The sequence below is a fragment of the Paroedura picta genome, chromosome 14 (genome assembly GCF_049243985.1).
Source record: "Paroedura picta isolate Pp20150507F chromosome 14, Ppicta_v3.0, whole genome shotgun sequence".
Taxonomy (NCBI): Eukaryota; Metazoa; Chordata; class Lepidosauria; order Squamata; family Gekkonidae; genus Paroedura; species Paroedura picta.
The window spans coordinates 39,418,582-39,440,958 of record NC_135382.1 but is presented as its reverse complement, the minus strand read 5'-3'; the positions used below and the strand labels follow the sequence as shown (position 1 = coordinate 39,440,958).

The 22,377-nt window shown below is 48.3% G+C and overlaps 1 protein-coding gene and 1 long non-coding RNA gene across 2 annotated transcripts in view; one reads left to right on the top strand and one right to left on the bottom strand.

The window, feature by feature from the left end:
- Window positions 1-8,977: 8,977 nt before the first annotated feature.
- LOC143823736 (uncharacterized) lies at window positions 8,978-11,390 on the bottom strand. Its single transcript, XR_013226567.1, has 2 exons — window positions 11,244-11,390; window positions 8,978-9,320 (listed from the first exon to the last, which is right to left on the bottom strand). It is a non-coding gene; the product is annotated as an uncharacterized LOC143823736 (long non-coding RNA).
- A 291-nt stretch (window positions 11,391-11,681) lies between these two features.
- ZCCHC14 (zinc finger CCHC-type containing 14) overlaps window positions 11,682-22,377 on the top strand; it is a 36,758-nt gene continuing 26,062 nt past the window's right edge. Inside the window, exons 1-2 of the mRNA XM_077310300.1 lie at window positions 11,682-12,908; window positions 19,331-19,454. Of these exons, the coding sequence (XP_077166415.1) occupies window positions 12,345-12,908; window positions 19,331-19,454 (688 nt within the window). The 5' untranslated portion in view covers window positions 11,682-12,344. The remainder of the gene's footprint in view (window positions 12,909-19,330; window positions 19,455-22,377) is intronic.

Genomic DNA, 22,377 nt, shown 5'->3' with positions numbered 1-22,377 from the left:
GCCAGTTGGCCTGTTCCCAAACCTGCCCTCCGTTTCAGCCCTTTGGGATGTGAAAAAAGCAGAATCGGCCTGCAACTGAATGAGGCCCCGACCCTCCCGGCATTCACGAGGTTCAAAGCCCCCTGGATTTCAACCGAGTTTCTTCTTGGGGGCCGTTGGTTTGCACGTGGCTGAAGACGCAAAGGCACCCATCAAGCCAAGGGATATTAGCTGCCCCCTGCTGGTTCATGGCCCAGTCCTTTGGATTTGGAAATCCCCCCCCCCCCCCAAGTTGGATGGAATCTTATTCCAAGAAAGCAAGCTGCCTGACGGGGCACAGGTACACAATGGCAGGTGATGAGCTTGCATTCTTCCGCTTCCCTTTGACTCTCTGGTGCTCTGGTCTCCCCCATGCTGATTGCATTCAGTACTTCAGTGCAGCCCCACGTGGCAGAAGAGGGCCTTCCCTTGGAATCATGGCCCTGATCCGTAGATGCTGCTAGCAGAAGGTGCAGCTTCCCTTCTCCATCCCATCGGTCATGGAACCATCTGGTCACTGTGCAACCGATGAAGGGGTCGGTGTTTTGGGGAGTGCCAGTGGTCTGAGAGTGAAGGCTGGGAGCTCTCAAATGGCAAGGTGGGCTCACCCCTTTCCGGAGGCGGTCACAACATCTGACTCATGCAACCAAAGGTCGTCTACCAGCCCCAGGCCATGGCCTGGCAGGATACGGATGGCTCCCTTCCATCCCCAAAAATGTACTGGTGGGCTGACCGCGGGTGGATTATGAGCCATGCAGTCCCATATGGATGATGTAGTGATGTAATGGCTGGAATTTTGACGAGGATCTGGGAGACCCAGGTTCAAATCCCCGCTTTGTCATGGTTGCACCATGGGTGATCTTGGTCTAGGGATACCAGCCTCCAGGTGGGGCCTGGAGATCCCCTGGAATTGCAGCTCCTCTCCAGGCAACAGGGATCCATTCCTCTGGAGAAAACGGCTCCTTGGAGGGTGGACTTGTATGGCATTAGAACCCACTGAAATCTCTCCCTTCCCAAACCCCTGCCCTCTACAGACTCCAAAAGTCTCCAGGTTTGTCTCAACCCAGAGCTGACAACCCTACCTTGCTCCAGGGAGATTGGCCCTGACATGGGTGTGGCCAAGCGGGTGAAGTGTGGGCCCTCCCCAGCAGTAAGCAAAGCCTAGCAAGTAGAAGCGCGGGTGGGTTTTCCAGGCTGTGTGGCCGGGGCCTGGGTGTGTTGGTTCCTGGTATTGGCATCTCCAGAGGTAGGACAGGGCAAGATGGGAATATCGCACTTGGGCACAGAGAGATTCCGCTCTTGCCGTGTCCTGCCTCTGAAGATGCCAGCCACAGTTCTGGCAAAACCTCACAGGCTGACGGAGCCCAGAACTCCCACAACTGGCAAATGACTCTGGCTGGGAAAGCCTTCGACAATCCATAGCAAATAGTTTGCGGCCATGTAATTCCCCCCCCCCATAAAGGCATTATGAAATCTGCTTAGACAAGATAATCCACTTAAAATATCAGCCTCTCATAAATGCACAGATTCTTCTCTCCGGTGGTCTGCTTCAAACGGAAAGCTGGTCTGATCAAGAGATGCTTAAAACATTTCTTGTCCGAAAAGGATGTGCACATGGGCACTTCTTCCCTAGCATGACCACATTGTGGCTGCCCCCCCCCCCGTCTTCTCCCCATGCTCCCCAGACCCTTTAGCATCGCTAGGTACCCTTGGCAGGAGGATTTGGGAATGGAGGCTGGGAAGGACAGGGACCTCAGTGGGGTACGATGCCACAAAGTTCAGCCCCCAAAGCATCCCTTTCCTCCAGGGGAAATTGCTCTCTGTACTCGTCTGGAGATGAGCCGCGGTTCCAGGCCTCCCCAGGCCTGGAGGCTGGCATCCCCACCCGCATTTGACTTGGTGGCCTTCCTAAGGAGTCAGACTCGCTCTGCCCCGTGGTGCAATCAGCAGCAGACACACGGATGGTCAGCGTTCCCTGCCGAGATCTCCATTTTGCTTTCTCTGATCTGGATCAGCTCTCTCCCCCCCCCCCCCGCCACTTGACTGCTGGACTTGAGCTGCTTGATTTCTTTGTGGAAACTGGCTCTATTTTTATCCAGCTAAGGAAGATCAGATTTGCAGTAATTGGCAGGATCAACAGACACACTTTGTACGAACCAAGGAAATGGGATGCGGTCGGTGGCCAGCGAAGGGCCTTGGCCGATGCTCCGCCCCTCTCCACGCCCCTGTCCACGCCCCAGCACACACGCCCCCCGTCTCTTCTCCCGGTGCCAATCGCACAGAGGCCGTGCGTTCTTCAGCGGGACGTATAAACCATTTCCTGGCTCTCACTAAAGCTCTTAGCCAAATGGAATTAGAGCCAACACGTGCAGGTCTTTCTCTTTCCGGCTAACCCAGGCCCTGACTTTTCTTGACCTGAAGGAGATTACGGACATGACGACAGGCCGCCAGTGAGAATCAGCCCGTTTCATAGATGTTCAGAGCCCCCCTTCCCCCCATGGGAGGGGGGGCTGGCCATTTCCTGCTCTTCCCAAGCCTGGTCCAAAATTGGACTCCAGCAAGGTGTTTGTGGTATGTGCCCTTAAGTTGCTTCGGGCTTGTGATGAGCCAAGGAGTCATCCCAAAAGCCTCTTGCTCACAGCCTGGCTCTGGTCTCGCAAGTGGAGAGCTCTCGGGGCTTCCTGGATGGAGTCTGTCCCGCTCACCTTGCATCTTCCTCTTTTCCAGCGGCCTCTGCCTTTTCCTAGCATGGTTTTCTTCTCTTCTCATCCTGCGACCAAAATATGATAGGGTTGCCAGGAAATACCTGGAGTGGAAATACCTGGGGACTTTGGGGGTGGAGCCAGGACTGGGCAGGATTTGGAGCAGGGAGGGGCCTCAGGGGAGTATGATGCCGTGGGGTCTACCCTCCAAGGGAGCCATTTTCTCCAAGGGAATCTATTTATTCTGGAGACGAGCTATAATTCCAGGGGGTCCCTGGGCCCCGCCTGGGATGGGCCTCCCTAAATCACGATAGCCTCAATGCAGTCACTTTCTCTGCTAGGGAGCGTTCAGGCTCGATTTGATCAACACCCAGCTGATTTGTCTTTTTGGCATTCTTCTTGTCGGCTTTCATCGTTGTCCGGTTTTCACACCCAAACACAGTCATTGCATGAATTATCTTGAAGAGCCAGCAACGCATCCAACGCTGACCAATTTTTTCTAGCTTGACGGGAGCTTCCTTTTTGGTTGACGCCTGAGCAGAGGGATAGAAAACCTTTAACCATTTCAGTTTGACTGCCAGCGGCTTAATACTTTCCCTGCATCACTTCCAAATGCAGTACCCTCTAAAGGAGACAATTGTTAGGGTTGCCAATTCTGGGTAGGGAACCTCCAGGAGGTTTTAGGGGTGAAGTCAGGGGAGGGCGGATATCATAACTATAGTGAACACCACCTAGAGAGCAGCCGTAATTTTGGTCTGAATGACCGTAAATAAATATTGATTGAATGATTGATTGATTGATTGAGAGCAGCCGTTTTCTCCAGGTGAGCTGATCTTGCCAACTGGAGGTCAGATGAAATTCCAGGAGCTCTCCAGGCCCTACCTGGAGGTTGGTAACCCTAAGATAATTCCCAAGTTCAGCTGTAGGTTACTGAATAACATAAAGTGCCAAAAGGCGTGGGGGAATGTCAACGTGCATTAACTACCAGATCATGGGAGCAGAGCGTAAGGCAATTTGAAGAATTGTGAGTCTGGGTGTGGAACTATGAACATGTTCAAGGGAAGAGAGAAACAGCATTGGCTGGCCAAAGACTCCTGGGAATTGTCCCATGAGAGAATGAGGACTCCCCAGCAGAGAATTCTTAGCATCCTCACCAAACTACAGTTCCCACCAAGTGTTCCTTGAAAGAAGCTGCAGGACACCGCTAAGGAACCCCAGGACCTCAAGAGATGGAAACATCAGACGTGTGAGGAAGGACCCACGGATTGGTGGGAGAGCTTGGGAGACATGCAGCTCAGTTCCCCAGGACCTGGAATTCTCCCAGCAGAGGAAGACACTGCTGGGCTAGATCAACCCGGAAGCTGACATGACCGAAGTTAGCTTCGACATAACAAACAGAAGCCTGCTGCCAACGGCCTGCCCTGTCTGCCAGATGCTGGGCTATTTCTCTGGCTAAATCCCAGATTTGTTAATTAATGTACAGTATGTTCTGGCAGCCCAGATTCCCCACCGCCTTTGTCCATCCCAGCCGTTTTGCAGAGCTCTCCGTGTTTCTTGTCTTGCGGTAGAAAAGAGCAAGAGCCCAGGAGCACCTGAAAGACTAACCGGATTTGTGGTAGGGGAGGAGCTTTCATGAGCCATCGCTCACTTCTTCCCAGCTAGAATGTGGGTCCATCTGTCCTATATATGGGACAGTGGCATGATTTCAGATGCCAAACACTCTTTTCTACTGCTACGGACAGGCCAACACAGCTACCCATCTTCATCTACCTACGGAGTCCACTAGTTCAGCTAGCCTGGCAATTTGAGCGGCTTCCTGTGGTTTTCAGGTGGAGAAAAGGGTCTTCCCCAACACCTTCAGTGTGAGATCCTTTAACTGGAGACACCGAGCATGGAACCCCAGTCCCTTCTGCACGCTTCCACTGAGCCACAGTCTTTCGGTTAGCCAGCCATGTATGAAGCCGCTTTTACTGAATCAGAAGAACTGCGGATCACAGCCGAACAGCTGCTCTGCAAGGTATGCAAGGGAGAAAGGTCCTCCCCAAACCTGCTAAAGGAGCTCTTCCTAACTGGAGAGAGGTCAGGATCATGCAAAGCAGGCCCACTCCACCGCAGAGGAGATCCCAAAGAGGCAGTAGCTCCTCCCTAAAGCAGACTCACGGCCCCTCTGCCTGGTGCTGTCCAGGAGCTCAAGAATCTAGCCGCGGCAGTCCCAGATCTCAGAGGTCCTTCGGCAGGTGGCGCCAACGGAGCCCTCAAGAGGGTTCCGTTTGCAAGCACAGACCCCTGGCTCCCTCTGATGGAAGAAGGCCGCCACTGCAAGTGTGCCACAGCCTCCTGCAGGACTCCCTGCAGCGCTTCTGTTTTCTCCTCCGCAATCTCACAGCCACAACTCCCAAGCAGACGTTTTGAGCCCAGCTGGCCAGCCTCCCAAGAATGTCAGGGGACAGCAGCTGGAGAGAGGGGCTGCCTCGGCAGCCTGTTTCCGGTTTGGGCACCGCAGGGACACAGCTTGTGTCTTGTGTGCAAATGGCGTCGTCCTCACCTGACTTGGCTCTGGGCATTGCCATTCCTTCTCTCCTTCCACACGGGGACGGCTACAGCAAGGATGTCCTGTCGCCTGCCAGGGCCTAGCAGCCCCTCTGGATGCGAGATCTGCTGAGGAGCAGGCCCTTGCGGAGGTGTCATCCAGGGGCCAGCTCTCTAGAGCTCCTTGGCAGGAGAGAGGGAGAGAGATGTGCTTTCCTAGTTTCATTCTCAGGAGACCCCCCCCCCCCACACACACACTGGAACCAAACTTCTAAGCTGCCTCTCTTTGCCCTTCCCTTGGGGGCCAGGGAGTTGCAAGACGTTTTATTGATTAGATTTTTTTAAGCCACCACTCACCCAAAGGGTCTTGCAGAGGTCTGCAACATTAAAACCACGGCGAATAAATAATAGTATCATTAAAACATGTTAAAGCTGATCATGCTCTTCAAGATTTATTAGTGGTCACTGCATTAGAAGCCTTTCTTGACCCATACAGAGTTATTACAGTCCTGGCCTGCCCCCTGAAGAAGCCTGATGGGGCAAAACGGGCATTGGGCATGAATCTGGAACCCCTGCTTTGTTTGGAGAAGATAAAACAGCCACCCTTTGCGCTTGGCTGGCAAACTTTGTTGACATTCGTTATCCTTCTCTGGATTGTCGTGACCGTATTAACTGTTGTGTATATTCTCACTGGCACATTGGCATGGTTAGAACCATGCTTACGTATGTATTAGCTGTGTTGTTCTTTAATATGTTATTGTAAAAGAAAAACCCACATTGTTAAAAATAACACATTGTATGTTTTGCATTATCAAGTTGGGTTTCCGGGTTTTACACGGACCTTTCGGTTTCTTTTTGCTCAGTGCATGGTCCACGTTCCCTCTCTTATTTGTCTGGACCCCAAAGGGATGTGCAGAGGATGAGAAGGAAGGAGAGGCGGAGGAGAGCATGGGGGATGCAGAGCTGGGCGGGGAGCTCCAACAACTCTTTGCAAAATTTTCCTCCTGCTGCAGCCGCACTTGAGAATCAGCAAATGTTGCTTGGTGCAAATGAAATCCTGCCAGTGCGGCTCTTTAGACTGGCTGTAGCAGCTGCGTTCTATGCTTCAGGAATACTAGCCAAAGAAGGCCCACCTTGGAGAACATGTGCGAATCCTACACAACGGCCATTGGGCTTTTTGCCAACAGCTGTCCAGCAGAGGAGACACTCCGACAGGCAGCCTCTTGAACCCAGATCAGCGCTCCTAGAACAGATGACTGCTTTTGAAGCCCATATGTCAGCTCAAAACCTCCCCGAACAAACCCTTTGAATACTTTTAGAACCCCAGTTCCCATGGCAACAGCCAATGGTGTTCCTTGCAGAGTTTGGGTCTATAAATACATTCTTGATCTATAACTGTGATATTAGGCTGGGCAGGCCTTATGAAAAGAGCAGGTGGGAACAAGAAGGAACCCGCAGCCGTTGAGAGGGGAAGCAACCAGGTGGGCTTTGGCTACCCAGCAGCTCATGCCATGCGCAGGCTGAGAAATGGCTCAGGACTCGATAGGAAACGGCTTCTTCAACATGTTTATGGATCACAACTACCTCTAGCAAGTGTGGCTTGTGGTCTGAGGCCATAGATCCTTGCTGGGTGACGGAGGCTGAACCCCTGGATTGGAACCAACGTGTACAAAAGTGAAGCATCCTGAGATATTCAGAACATTCTTGAAGAGCAATGCTTTTCATTTTTTAATTTTTTCATTTATCATTGCATTTTTATACCACCGCTCCCAGAAACTGGTTCGCGGCGGTTCACAAACAAAGCAGTATCAATAAAAATGCTCCCCCAAACAGCACTATATAAATAGTGCTGTTTGGGGGGACAGCACTATATAAATGGAAGTTATAAATACAGATAACTGTTATCTGACAGAGTGGTTCCTCAGTGGACCAGGCTTCCTTGGGGGGGGGGGGTGTCCTTCTTTGGAAGTTTTTAAGCAGAGTTTGGATAACCATCTGGCAGAAATGCTGATGCTGTGAACTTAGGTAGATTGTGAGTGGGTGGGCAGAAGGGATTGCGTCTAAGCTTGGCTCTTGTGACCCTTTCCTGCATTCTGCAGGGGGTTGGATTGGATGACCCTGGAGGCCCCTTCCAACTCTAGGATTCTATGATCCTAAGTTGTATTTGTAAGGAGATCAGAACTGTGGCCAATACAACTGTATTATTGTAAGGCAGGAATGGCCAAACTATGGCTTTCCAGATGTCCATGGACTACAATTCCCATGAGCCCCTGCCAGCAGCAGCAAGAATTGTAGTTCATGGACATCTGGTGAGCAACAAAGGATGTTCCAGACTAGGTCATTTCAGCACCACTTAATGTACCATTCTAAACCCTTGCGGTTTGTTTCAGCTGTTTGAGACTTCCATTTGTCTTCAGTTTTCTGTACTACAAGCCCCATTGTATTCTTCATTGAGTATCTTGTCTTGTTGCTGGTACCTCTAACAACACGGCATGTTCTAGATGTGACCCATGTCTTTCCAGATTTCCATGGACTACAATTCCCATGAGCCCCTGCCAGAATGCTAATTGTAGTCTGTAGACTTCTGGAGAGTGACCGTTTGTCCACCCCTGCAACGTGATCCCTCTTTGAAGTATCGTAGCTGCTGTCATTTCAATGTACAGAGTTTTGACTGGTCTTTGCGGATGTCCATGCCACCCCTCCCAGAAGCATTTTCTGCCAGGTCTGGTGTGGGTGTATTAAGAGCTCCTGCTAAGGCACTTCTGCAGAGAGCAACCAGAGAGGGAAACATTTGTGCAATGCTACCGGGAGCAGCTCACTAGAGGGCAATGGTGTTCACGCACACAGAGAGCCTTGAATGGCTCCAGGCAACACTCTCTGGTCTTAACCTCTTGTTTTCACTCTAGTGGACAGTTTTAGAATTCAACTGAGTGGCCGTGTTGGTCTGAAGCAACAAAGCAAAGTCTGAGTATAAGGGCACCTTAAAGACCAGCCGAGTGTTATTCTGGGTATGCATGAAGTGTGCATGTGCATAAAAGCTTATACCCAGAATTGGACTCTGTTGGTCTTCAAGGTGCCGCTGGACTCAGACTCTCTTCTGTACACTTGTAAGCAAATGTTCTTTTATCTAACCCAGGGGTAGGCAAACTATGGCCCTCCAGATGTCCATGGACTACAATTCCCATGAGCCCCTGCCAGAAAATGCTAGCAGGGCCTCATGGGAATTGTAGTCCATGGACATCTGGAGGGCCAGTTTGTGGATTCAGCCTGAGCTGGTCTCTGTCAGCAGCTTCACAATGAAGACTCTTGTGACCTGAAGCAGCCGGATGAAATGTAACGTGGCAACTGGAGACCTAATTTCAGGATGCTGCATTCTATACATCTGCATGTGTTTTCAGACTCCATAAAGTTCCATGATGACGCATATACATTTATCTTGCTTAGAGTTGCCACCTCTGGGCTGAGAAATTTCTGGAGGCTTTGCGGGTGGAATCTTGGGAGGGCAGGGTTTGGGGAGGGGGGACTTCAGGGGGTATAATGCCACAGATACTACCTTCCCCAGTGGCCAAGAAGTGATACCTGTCACCTGGAGATCAGTTGAAATCCCAGGAGAGCTCCAGCCATCGCCTGGAGGTTGGGAACTCTGCACATTTTACTTTATACAAAAGTGTGCAAACAATATGTGCCAAGGCAACCGAAGTGAAAAACTGCCCAGACACTGAGACACAATAAGTTAGGAATCTGTGTTTTTCTTTTGAGTCCAGTAATGGTTTAGCTAATCCTGGAGGGTAAGCATTAGCAAACCCAGATGTTGATTAGATTAGAACTTTGGAAAAAAAACAACCGGCATGCCATTTCAGACAGCAGTCCAAGGGGGGAATTTTTTTGCAACCTGTCGGCCTTGATTGAGAGGCTCATTTGGGTGTGACTCTGGCAGCAGAGAGAATCTATCAAGGTGCCAAATTCAGTGGGGAGACAGCTTTTGTAGATGAAAAGTCTTGAGCTGAACATCAATATTCGGGTGAGTCATCAGGACTGCTCAAGAGGTAGGGAAGGATGAATCCAGCAGTCCTGGATGGAGACACGAAGAAGGCGGAGAGTCTGTGGTCAGACTGAGGCTGACTGTCCCCTAAAAGTTTATATCGTGCTCCCAGCTTTCAATGGCCCGACTTGGATGGTCCAAGATAACCTGACTGAGTCAGCTCCCAGACTAAGCAGGCTTGGCTCAGTACTTAGTACTTAGATGGGAGATCACTGTCCAGGGTGCTATGCAGAAGCAGGCAAAGGTAAACAACCTCTGAATATCTGGTTCAGTATACAGCAGCTTCATGTGTGTTCAGGAATACCTAGAGAATCATGACCTACGTGTAGCTCCTTGACAGCTCGCCTGTGGCTCTTCTGAGCACCACTCCCCAATGTGCCACCTGCCCCATGCTTCAGGAAAGTAAGCAAGGCCCCTGCCCAGTGAGATTCGCATGGTGAGACAACCTGAAGCACCTGCAGCAGACTCCCAGCTCCTCCCTTAAAATCTTCTCTTGGATTCAAGGGCAAAGGTGGTGGGTCCCGGTGGCCATGTGCACATTCCATGCTTCCTTCTTATAAACAGAATTGACTGATAGGAACTTCCCGTAATTACATGGATCTGCTGTGCTGGAATTCTCAACATCCTGCTCTGCAACACAGCCGTAAGGGACTTATTCCTTTCCCCCTGCTGAATGTCCACAACTATCTCTGCCATGTTAATCTGCATTAGAACAGCTAGATTTGAGTTCAAAAGCACTTTAGAGACCAACAAGATACAGGTTAGAATGGTGATCCTTGAATTCTAACTTGAAGGCGGGAGGGACGTTGATAAGAAGGGAGTCAGCTTGATTAGAGCAGAGGAGAAATGTTTTGGGAAAGAAAATTAGCATCTGCAGTGAGATATGAATCCTACGTTGCTATTCAGCCCTGGACGTGCCCGGTTCTGACTCTGGGAACGATTACAAGTTCAGCGATCTCGTTTTGTAATCTCCCCCTAAACTTTTCTCTTCCAAGCATTTATATCCCACTTTATCTTTGCAACCTCAAGGTGGCTATGGACACAGCAGAAGCTGCTAGAGGCAGATATTGCAAATGTCCAAAAAGTTTAAATTAGTACAGAATTAAAACACCGACTGAAAAAAACAGTTCACATGGCTAAAATACTTTACTCTCCACCAAATGCCCTCTAAAACACAAAATATACTCTGATTTTCAGTTTTTCTCAGGAATCCTGGAATTTTGGGGCTGTGAACTCTGCACGGGGAAATTCCTAGATATGTGGGAGGGCAGAATATGGTTGCCAGCCACCAGGTGGGGCCGGGAGATCTCCCAGAATTACAGCTGACATCCCGATGGAAGAGATCAGTTCCCTTGTAGAAAATGACCCCACTGAGGCGCTTCCCTTCCTGAAAATCTCCTGGAATTTTGCAGCTCATAGTTGGTGGTCCCAGGCCTTATTTATTTATATTTATATACTGCCCTCCCCTGAAGGCTCAGGGCGGTTTGGATATGACTCCATAGAGTCCACCCTGCAAAGCTTCCATTTTCCCAAGAGGGCTGATCTCTGTAGTCTGGAGAGTGGGTGTAATTTTGGGAGATCTCCAGGCCACATCTGGAAGTTGGCAACCCTAAGTGCGCTCCTTCTCGGCACCCTGACTTCCTGTCCCCTCCGTCTCCGTAACAGCCCAGGTTGCTAGGCAACCTCCACTTCTCCCCTCCCATTGCCTAGCAACCACAGCCTCCTCTCTCAACCCAGGGCGGTTCTCCCGCCTCTCCCCGTTGCTAGGCCACCAGCGCTCCCCCCCTCTCTCTCTCACCCCCTCCGCCCTCCCCTATTGGCCCAGGCAGCACGTGCCCCAAGCCCAGAGAACACAGGGCTCCGTCGGCCCCGCCCCGGCCGCGCTCCACCCAATCCCTACCAGGCTGCCGGGCGGGACTTTGGGGCTCTTGATTGACAGCCCCCGCTCGTACCGTTAGGTGGGCGTCGAGGAGGGAATGTCAGCCGGAGGGAAGCGAGGGGAATGAGGGGGAGGGCGGGGAAGCGCCGGCCAATCGCGACGCGTCAGGCGGACGGGTGGGCGGGGCTTCCCGCGCGAGCGAGTCCCGGCCTCCTCCTCCTCCTCCTTTTTCCCAGCCGGCCGCGGCTCCTCACCGCCAGCGGAAGGGATCCCTCCGCCCTCGGCGCCCCGCGCTCATAACGGCGGCCGCAGCGGCAGCGCGTGTGCCTCCGCCGCCCTCTATTGCCGACCGCGAAAGGAGGGAGGGAGGAGGAGGAGGGGGCGGGGATTATTTGCCGCGCGGGCACCGGGCGGGAGGGGCAGCGGCCGCGCGCAGCGGGGGGAGGGGAGGCGGCGCGGGAAGGGGGGAAGCAAGGAAGGGAGGGGGGGCGGGCGCGGCGCCGGGGGGAGGCGAGTGGCGCGGGCGGGTTTCCCCTCAGCCCGGCCGCGGAGAGGGATGGACGGAGCCGCCCCGTGAGGAGGGGGAGGAGGAGGAGGAGGAGGAAGGCGGCCGGGAAGCCCCCCGCGGCCTCGGGCCTCTTCTGGGAGGCAGGCAGGCAGGCAGGCAGGCAGGGGGCGGTGGGGCCCTCCCCGCTTCCCGCCTGCGACCCCCGCCAGCTCGGCCCGGGCTCCGCCCCGCCGTTGCCCACCCCCCTCAGGGCCTTCCCACCCAAAGTCAAATTAGCCCCCTCCCCGCAGCAGCCCCTCGTGGCCCGCCTGCTGCCCTCAGGGGGGCCCCTGGGCCAGAGGTGCCCCACCCTTGTCGCCCCCCACCCCCTTTCCTTCTGGGCTCTTCTCCCTCCCCCCACCAGTTGGGGAGGCCTCGGGGTGACCTTTGCGGCAGACCTTCCGGATCGTGGGGGGCTCTGGGGTCCGGGGGGCTTGTCTCCGGCCCCCTGGTCCGGGCTTTGGTCTGAGCAGGTGGGGTCTGGCTTGCAGCCCTAGGGGCAGAGTCCCTGTCGTGGGGTTTGGTCCGCTGCCCCTCGCCTCCCGCGTGCCCCCGCCTGCCCTCTTGCGGTTGCCCTCTGCCCTGGGAGGGGAAGGCCTGCTGCCTTTGGTGGCCACAGCCAGCAGCATGGTAGAGAAGCGGTGCCCACGGCTGCAGAGAGAGAGCGTGTACCGCTGGTTCTCCGAGTTGCCCTCTCCTCAGCGGGTGGAGTTCCTGTGCGGCCTGCTGGACCTGTGCATCCCTCTGGAGTTGCGCTTCCTGGGGGCCTGCCTGGAAGACCTGGCTCGCAAGGACTACCACTCGCTGCGCGATTCAGAAATCAAGGCGAACAACCCCGCCGACCTGGGCAGCCTGACCAACTTGACCGATGAGGTGGTGCGCAGCAAGCTCTTGGTCTCGCTGGCTCTCCTGGGGTCGTCCCACCGGGAGGCGGCGGGGGTCCTCTTCCGAACTCTCACCCACATTGACTCTGTCATCCACAACTATGGACTGCAGCTCAACGAGGGCCGGACTGGGGATGAGTTTTTGCTGCTCTTCACCATGGCTTCCAATCACCCTGCCTTCAGCTTCCACCAGAAGCAGGTATTGAGACAGGAGCTCACAAAGATCCAGAATATCATTGCAAGTACCAGCAAGAGCCACAGCACTTCTACGTCGAGCCCCATGGGAACATGTCCTGGTTGCCACAAGGTGGGTATTTCATTGTGATTGTGTCCCTGGACTCTTCTTCCAGGGTCTGCTCTTTACACGGTAACTGGCAAATGGTGCATTACAGCTATGGCTGATGGGTCCAACGTCTTTTCTGGTCAGTCAACTGCTTCACCATTTCTCCTGGTTGCCCCCTTCCCCACACGCTCATAGGTATTTCCAGAAACTCCCTGCGTGGAATAATGGAGAGGAAAATTGACAGCTGTGTGCATGTGTGTGGAAGATTTAGGTGCATCACTTTGGGATCTGGATTTGGTTTTGGAGTCTTCAGTGACTGACAGCTGGTTTAGTGTTCAAAGTTCAAGCACAAGCATTCCAAGTCTACAGCGTGTGTGTAAGAACATTTGGTGTGCCAAAATGTAGTGTTTGGTGTGCCAGAATGTAACTTTGAAGAATGTATCTACTCAACAGGTGCAACTTCCCCATTTCTGAAGCTGCAATGACTCCCTGCTATTTTCTCACAATAGAAATGGACAACCCCTTTAAATCCTCATAGGGCTTGGGGGTTCCATACCTTACAATCAGCAGCTGGTCAGCAGTGGCTGCACTGTGGAATGTGTAACCAATTGCTTCTGGCACTCATGGAATAAGATTGGACTGGTTGCTCAGATTAGATTCTTGGAGAGGATAGATGAAAGCTTTTGTTTTGAACTTGGAGTAATTTATCAGTCTTTCTAACGGGATTAGAGAGCAAATACCATTAAGTAGCAAACTGGCCTGTGAAGGTGTGTTGGTTGTGATTTGAAAAGGAATCTCTTAGGCAAACAGACCTGCAGTTGTGCTAGAAAAATATCTAAGGGCTTCTGATAACGGTGTGAAATCTCTGTGTTTTGTTTGTGCTAAAGTGGACAGGCTGGAGTTTGTGCAGGTGTCCCAAGACCTGTGATCATTTAGTAGTGGCTTCAGTTGAAAACTTTGAATGAGTACAGTGTCCGGCCCATGTACACTTTGGCATTTTCTTTTGTTTTTGTTACTTGCGCCAGAGTGTATGGGGTCAATGAATATGAGTGAGACATTTGAGTTACTTTTAGTTTGCTTGTAAAGTGCAGAGGAACAAAGAGGGAGGATGTAATTAGAGATGGAACATGTGTGTGTACTAAATTCCCAACTTCTCTTCTTTAAAAGTAGCCTGAGAAGGCTAATTCTCCCTTTGTCATTCTGATTTGCTAATGTAAACCTGGCATCTCAATGTAAGGCTGGGGGATATTACATCAAAAGGCCCCGAACAGGGTAAATAAGTGCCAAGGGTTTCCTAGGTGGATGGATTTGTACTTACATTGTGCAAACGTGATTTGGATCCAGGCAGTCTAGCGTATGATGAGACTGAGTGACAGCATTTGAATGTAAACTTCCACCTGATTGTAATACTGTTTACTTCTGCTGGAGTACTCATTTCCCACTATGTGCCAAAGAGAGGAGAAACAAAGACTTGCTGTAGGTGGGGTCTAAAAATAGAACTAAACACATAGCATCGATGAATCCCGATAGCTCAAACACTCGGTATGCTTTATTTCAAAAGTTTTAAAGAAACAGGATAGGGTTTCCCCTGTAAAAAGAGTAGAGCATCACTTGTTGGAGTGAACTGACTTCTTGAGACCAAATACCTGTGCTTAATTAAGTGTGTCACTTTTGAGGCCAGGAACTTGGCTTGGATCGGTAGCTGGAGAATCCGTTCGCATTACTCAAACACTAAATACTGCTACAATATCCCAAAGGTCCATTCAGGTTATCTTCTGCACAACGTTTTGTATGCACAAGTGTTTGAACGATCCCTCATTGTGAAAGGGAAAAAATGGAAGCCCAGCTTTACTTGAAGCACTGCCAAATATGAGGTGAAGTGCATTCCATGCCATACTTTTGCAAAACAGTCAGGAAGTATGATCAGTTGAACAGGGAATTCTGAAAGGGGAATCCTTGCACTGGAGACTGTTGGAACAAAGAGCTTCCTTTTGGCTTTATAACACAGGACAGAAGATGGATTCAAGACAGAAGATTTAGTGTCTTCCCCTGGTGTTTACCTCCTGATTGTAATAAAAACATGATTGTGTGCCACAGTGATACATCCGGTTGCAATAAAAATTATTTCATGGGAAGTAGATAGTTTACAGTTCCTTTGGATTCATTTTTGCTCTTTAAAGGTCTTTTGAATTGTGTCTTAAATCCACAAAAGCCTAGAGAAAAAAGTAGTGGAAGCTGCCCTGTTTACCTTAACTGTGCCCTTCATGGCGGATGCACCTTCCTGCCAACAACTGCTATCCTTTCAGGATTCTTCTATGGAGATAGTTCCTTTACACTTTCATTCCCTAGGAAAGCCAGCTTCTGTTTAGATAACAAATATTTTAAATTTAAACATCTCTTCTGTAACTCAGGAGCTTTGGACAACCTTTGGATGTCAGCAACTGAAGTAATAAGAAAAATATGAAAATCTGGTGTTCTTTAAACAATGAAAAATGGATAAGATCAGTAAGGAGAATTGGAGAGCAGTGCAACAGAATCTGGGGAAAAACTGTTACAGGAGTGCAGTTAATTCTTATTCATATGCTTTAATTAGATACTGCAAATCATTGGTGGTTGAAATTTTTTTCCAGTAATAACGCTTACACTATCATGGTAACGTCTAACTATCCAGCAAAATACTGTGAAATTGCTGCTTAATGGAACACTGATCAATTTAGAATGGAGACATCTAAACAGCTTGCTAAGGCCTAGTAAAAGCAGCACCTTGCTGAGTTTTCTGGCCAAGATTTGGAGATGAGCATGCCACGGGCGCACATGCACACTCCCTCGCCCTTCCTTATCCTGTGTGGATTCCTTTCAAAATTTGCTTTAAGAGTGGCAAAAGGTCTGTATTGATGCAAAGCGTGCTACTGCAGATCACACTGTTCGTAGTTGTCTAAGCAGACTCTAGTTTTCAAGAAGAGATTCTTGTTAATGTTAATCACAACACCAAGAGACTGTGTATTGCAACATCATGGCTGATGCAGACTAATAGAAGGGTAGGATTCACGTAGACTATCGCTGGCTTCTTAACTGTAGCTAGGAGATTGAAAATCATAAACCTAGATGACACCGGGCCTAAATGATGCCCTAGTAGTCTAAAAAAGTCATTATGGTTACTTATTGCACTGTGATTTGCTAATCTGGGTGATGTCAACTTTTCTAAGAAGTTGGCAATGAGATTTGAATATTCTTTTCCTTGAAATTAGGGCTTTTAAAAATCTGCCTTTCGAAACGTTCAAGGAGTTGCTTTTGTTGGCTTACTGTCAACCTGGTGAAGTGGTCTGTAGTCTTCAGAAGTTTATGTCATTATAAAAACCATGCTGGTCTTTAAGATGCATCAGTTTTCTCTGCAAAATGTTCTTGATAGTCCATTTCTCTCTAGCAGATGAATGTTAAACTACAGCACATCACTAAAGGGATCTTTGGAATACTGGCTTCTTTGGCCTTTGCTTCCCATTCTTGATAAGGTTGTTGGTATTTAAAACTCTGAAAACCAGCACAACGTTGAGCTTTTACCCCAAATGTTCTTGTACCTAAGGCTTGGCTTTACTAATTTACCGTGTGTGCCACTCAGTTGTTTTGCTTGCTAAGCCCATTTTCCTTATTTAAAGTATGTTTTTAAATACTGGGGTAAAAAACTGTCTTCCTGATGTTGTGCTATTCAGCCTGTTGATTGCCACTGGACCCCTACCTAGCAGTGAAATTTTGGGGAGTTCTTTCTGCAGTAGGATCCAGAAGCACTGCATCTGTATAGAAATGGGATTATAATTAAAGTTTCAAGCAGTATTACTCCAAGTGGGATACTGCATACTAATTCCGTAGAATCTAGATCCCTTAAAAAGGGAAACATGGACAGAACAGCATTACTGTATGATCCTAAACAGGCTTATTCAGAGGGGTAAATCAAATTAGTTCAGTGGGACTTAGTATCTAGAAAAGTGCTTAGGATTGGCACCTCCAATCAGCCACTGCTAGGAATTAATTTCCTTAACTTGCTAACTTCTGGGAAGCAATTGGCATTTGGCTTTTCTCTGATGCATACATCTACACTTGTCATTACCACAATAATACCAATGAAAAGCATTTTCTCATGCAGCATTCCACTGAACTTTGCATACCCCAATCTGCAGAGCTATCATGCATCCAACCCCTCTAGGCACTAAGTAGCAGTCAGCCCCTGAGCTTCCCGACTCCTCTAGCCTGGACTGACAGGACCAAGGCTGTGGGGCAGTGGGCAGCAACAACAGTTCACCCTCCAAGTGCTGTAGAACACTGGAAAGTGCTGGGAATGGGTTGCAGAGGTTCCTGCTAGGGCAGTCAGAGGAACCAGTAAAGATGAGGCAGCTGCAAAAAAAACAAAACAAAAACTCTTCAGGAGTAATCAAGTGATGGAAGGAGAGGAGAGAGAGAGGAACTGTTTTTTATACCCCACTTTTCACTACCCAAAGGAACTTACAAACATCTTTCCTTTCTTCTCCTCACAACAGACACCCTGTGTGGTAGATGGGGCTGAGAGAGCTCTAAGAGAACTGTGGATGGCCCAAGGCTACCCCCGCTGGCTGCCTGTGGAGGAGTGGCGAAGCAAACTCTGTTCTCCAGACTAGATTCTGCTCCTGTTAACCAGTACACCAGCAGTGGTTGTCCCTTCTGCTCTCCAGACGCAGAGGTGGGCTGGAGTGAGTCTGCACGTCCAAAGCACCACCATGGCTGGCAGCTGACCTCAGTGCACTGGAAGGGCTTCCTGCCGAGAAACGCTCTTGTGGGCAGCTAGGTCATGGCGAGGGCAAACATCATTGCCACATTTTGTCCCCAGATGGGAGTAAGAATAATCAGAGTAAAGCTCCCCATGCTTTCAAGGCATGGTGGGGGGACCTGTCTTACGTGGTGCGGCCAAGAGTGGCAGAGCATCGCCAGCCACGTTACAAACTGATACATCATTCCTCCAGCTGGTGTGGTGGCTTGCCTGTTTATGCCCTGGGAACTTCACTGCCCCAGTTTCTGTGCAGGAGCACAAATCGGGGACGGATGAAGTGCACCAGGCCAAATGCTCCCCCAGGAAGCATTTGGGTGCAGGAAGAGGTGGGGCCACCTGCCATGACTAAAACTCCAGCCTGCAGCCCGGTATGAAACCTCCAGTGCATAAGTGGTCCATGCTGGAGAAGCTGGTCCTGCACCTGTCAAGTGCAATTTTACCTCACATTTCCTCCAAGGGTCTCCATGTCATAGAAGTTGTTCTCTTTCCTCCCCCATTTGACCCTCACAACAACCCTGTGAGGTAGGTTTTCAGGATGACTGGTCTCATTGTTATCCAGTGAATTTCCTGGCATCTGAAGTCAGCAAAACCATCAAGCCCGGTTTTGTAAAACAATAAATGAGATGTGTGAGGAAGCGGGGTGGGAGGAGAATGGGCAGTAGAGGCTTGATCTGGGATCCCTTAGGATGGGGCTGCATTGCCAAGCCCTGTTTTGAGGCACGTATGTTTGTGGCTGAGGAGTGATTGGTGCCACAGGGAAGAACAGGGCCTGATGCTGCTTGGAAGGAAGGCTGAGGTTCTCAGCAGGTGAAGGGTATGAGCAACACTGAGAGAGAGATGGCAAGTCTTCAGGCTTTGTTGGCAAGCCTGGGTGGATGTGGAATAATAGCTTGTTTGGAGCCTGAGGCCAGGTTTCACTCCTGCAATGGAATCCCAGGGCGAGCAGGCAGGCTTGGCTCTGCCCAGGGCGGAGTTGGGTGCAAAACACCTTTTATGGCTCCAAAGAGTAAAAATGAGCCTTTGGGGGATATGGAGTTGTTTTGCTGCACACGTCCGTGTGTGTGTTCTAACTATTGTGTTCTGTAACTTTAAAACGGGGAAGGGCCGGGAAGACGCAGTCTGTGCTGTAAACTTCCCTTTTCATCTTTCTGAGGAATCTCAAACATATGTTGCATCAGAAAATAAGGCACTCGATGGAAAAAGTTACTAGGCGGTTGTAGCAAACACCAACCAAAACACGTTGTTTAAAGTACTGCATTTGGAGCTGATCAGGGTCTTGTGTTCCTGTTCTGCGTGTGGGTTTTTTAAAGAGTGAGTCAGATGGCGTATCGGTTCAACTAATGGTGGTTATGAAATGGGAGCCAGATTTAATATTTTCCCAGTAAAATTACACTGGGATAAGTACCCTTTTGCAATCTAGGCAAACTTTAAAGCCAGACCTCACCTGAATGCAAACCGGACTTCAGCATAAGCAGATTGTATGAATTCCATGATGCACAAAGCGCAGTATCCTCAGATTTTCAGCACCATCACTTTTTAGCGCTTCACCAAGGTTCTTATGAATTTTGTAAACAGATAATTTACTAAGCCTGTGGGCCCTCTGAGAAATGAAGCTGACTGGTTTGTTTCTTGTGTTTTTTTTCTCCTCCAGGTCACTCCACGATCTGAGACCCCCTTAAACAGTGTTGGTAACAGTTTAGAAAATGCACTACATACATCAGCACATTCCATTGAGGAGTCATTACCCAAGAGGCCTTCAGGGAAACACTCTAAAGGTGCATCCACAGTTTTTGCAAAATTTTGTGATGTGTTGTGCGTGTGTTAGACTAATTCCATACATTTCTGACTGCGTTAAAATATTTAATTGATGCTAGATGAAAACTGTGGTTATATTGTTGATTAATAAGAAATAATACCCAATGTTTGTGGGAAAATTCATGCACAGGAATTTTGTTGGCCAGAAAAGTTGTTACTGTTCAGGAGTTCTTAACATTTCTGCACATAGCCCTTAAATAAGGCTAGACATCCAGCGGATGCTAGGCCAGGCTGATAGTTTCCTAGAAAGGATTTTAGTTTAAAATTCTGTTTTGCTTTAAGTCTGAAATCAAACCTTTTTGCCCTTCTTCATTGACTGTTTGTGCTTCTAACACAGCCCATGAAATGTCAGCTGTCACAAGCAAATGTAATATTCGTACTGAAGCTTCAGTTCTACTACTGGTGCCAGTTTCCAGCAGTGGAAGGAGCCTTCCCCTGACACAGTTGGCTAAAAAACAGATCTGTGGGATCCATCCCAGAATGTGTCACTGAGCAAAACTATCTTGTTATAATTCCAAAGGAGTGGACATTGTTAGTCTGCTGTAGCAAAAATAAACATGATTCCCTCAACACGAGTGTAATTTTTTCATAACCTCATATATGACAGAGGTAAGAGTCCACCACATGTTTCTGATAGAATGGGCTCTAAATTATCTATGAAAATTAACAGTTTTACTCTAGCATAAGTCATTAAGGTGCAACAAGCTTTTACAAGCTTTTATTGTAAAAAAAAAAAAAATCCTATGTTGTAAGCTGCTCCGAGGCCTTTTTGACAAAGGGCAGCCTAGAAATATAAATAAATAAATAAACCAATAAAAAACCCAATTTATACCATTATGTTTAAGTTTCAAGAAATTAGTTAATGTTAACTTCAGTTTCTCTGGTTCTAAAATCTTGATGAACTGACTTAAAAGTAGTCCTAGTACTCACAGTTTCCAGATAACGAGCAGCAGGCATGCTAATATGCAGGAGTCTTTTGCGATCTATCTTGCATTTATTTCAGAAGACGTAAATTGGAACTATCTAGTCTGTCGTTAAACTGTGCAAAACCTGGGAGTCAGCTGTGAGGTTTTGCTGTTTTTATTTCTTGGCCAACTTTTTTTGTTTATGGTTCAGGCAAATAGAGCTATAGCCACTCAATATCCTCTGATTTAGTTTCCACAGTACAAGAAAAGTCTTGCATTGACTAACCTTTTCCCAGAGCCCCATTGTATGGATTTGCCAGGGTCTAAATGAGCTTCCGCTTTGCCACCTTCCATGTTTTTAGTCTAGCACTTTTTCAGTTTAACTAGGAAGTGCCCCATTCCTTAGTGTCTGATTCCTTATTGAAATGTCCATCATCATACTCCTAGTGCAGTTTTCTTTGTGTTATACAGCGCAGCATTTGTATAAAGACAATTGTTCTATTTGCATTGGAATGTTATAACAATGTTTGGCTAAACAACCCTTTCACTTCTTCTGGCCTTTGGAAAGGCATCGAGGCTTTCGGTATTTGGTTTTTAAATGGCACATTGCAAAGGCCTTTCCATAACATCTTAGCAAGGATTTCATATTTTCCCTTTCTGAATAATAATGATCATACTATTGATAAGCTTCTTTAAAAAAAACAACAAGACGTTTGGTATATAAGTTGAATTGAAAGTTGAATTGAATTGAAAGCAAGCAACATTGCCTTATAGTCTAAGAAAGACATTTATGAAAGTAAAGAGAATGGAGAAGGAACCCTGTGCAGAATCTAATTAAAATAACTTGCATTTCATATTTGACACAGCTGTTGCTTTGTAATGGAAAATCTTAATCTTCATTGTAGGCATAGCTCTCATTGTTAATATTATTGTTTGAGTGTGTAGCATTAAACCTCCTGAGTTTGCTTTTTGAAGCATAGGAGTTAATTTTGACCATATTTAATGATTCCAAGACATTTAATTGGTGTTGACGTTCATCTTCTGTGTTTTTGTGCGAATAGTAAATGGAATGACTTTCCCTAAGACTTTAAAATGATCTTTTCATGCCCATGGGAACATATGCTAAAAATAAATCAAGTAGAATGTCTTTCTGACAGTAATACAAAGAATGGTGGAATATGAAAACTATAGACAAGACCTTGTCTTGATGATAAAAACAGTAAATTGTTCTTTTTAAAGTATTTGGTAAATAAATACTTGCTATAGATAAATTTGCTGTTAATGTCCTTGAAGGTAAAATTTCGACGCAAAATGATTCATCTTGTGAGGACAAAATTGAATGAGCAGCAAGTAGCATTGTGCTGTGACTGTATCCTGTCTTCTCAGTCCTGCACCAGATGTGGTCTTGACCACAACATATTTTCCAAGAGGCAGAGTGTGGGATAAAGTACATTAAACCAGATGTCAGAATGTAGTCAGCATTCAGTAAGCCCTTACAGTGCAGTGGCAAACTATAGAATGTACAGACTATTAAAATTGCCCCTGTCCTTGCTACACAGGACTCCTTTACACATACCACTTTTAAACATGTACACAAGAGCATGTAGAAAATGTTTGTAGTCATGTGAAAATTGTGGCAACTTCCAGGCTCTTGGAATCATGACAAAATAGACACTTAAGTTTTTTTTTCATAAGTGTGGCATCCTCCATATGCATCTTTAGCAGGTTTTACAATATTCAGGGTTGTGGATCCCAAAAGAGGTGTCTCCTGTTCTGAGGGAAGATTCCTCACTTTAGCATTAGTTGGGTGCAGAAACTTTCCTTCTATTCTTCGGGCTTGAGTACAGAAAAATCTTGTATTGGTGAGATGGTCTGTGCCTTGGTTGAGAAGCAAAGCAAGCTAGTTTTTTCCCCATCATTCATTTTCTTACAATGACTGTTTGCACTTTCACTAGTTGTTATTCAGTCTTTTACCACT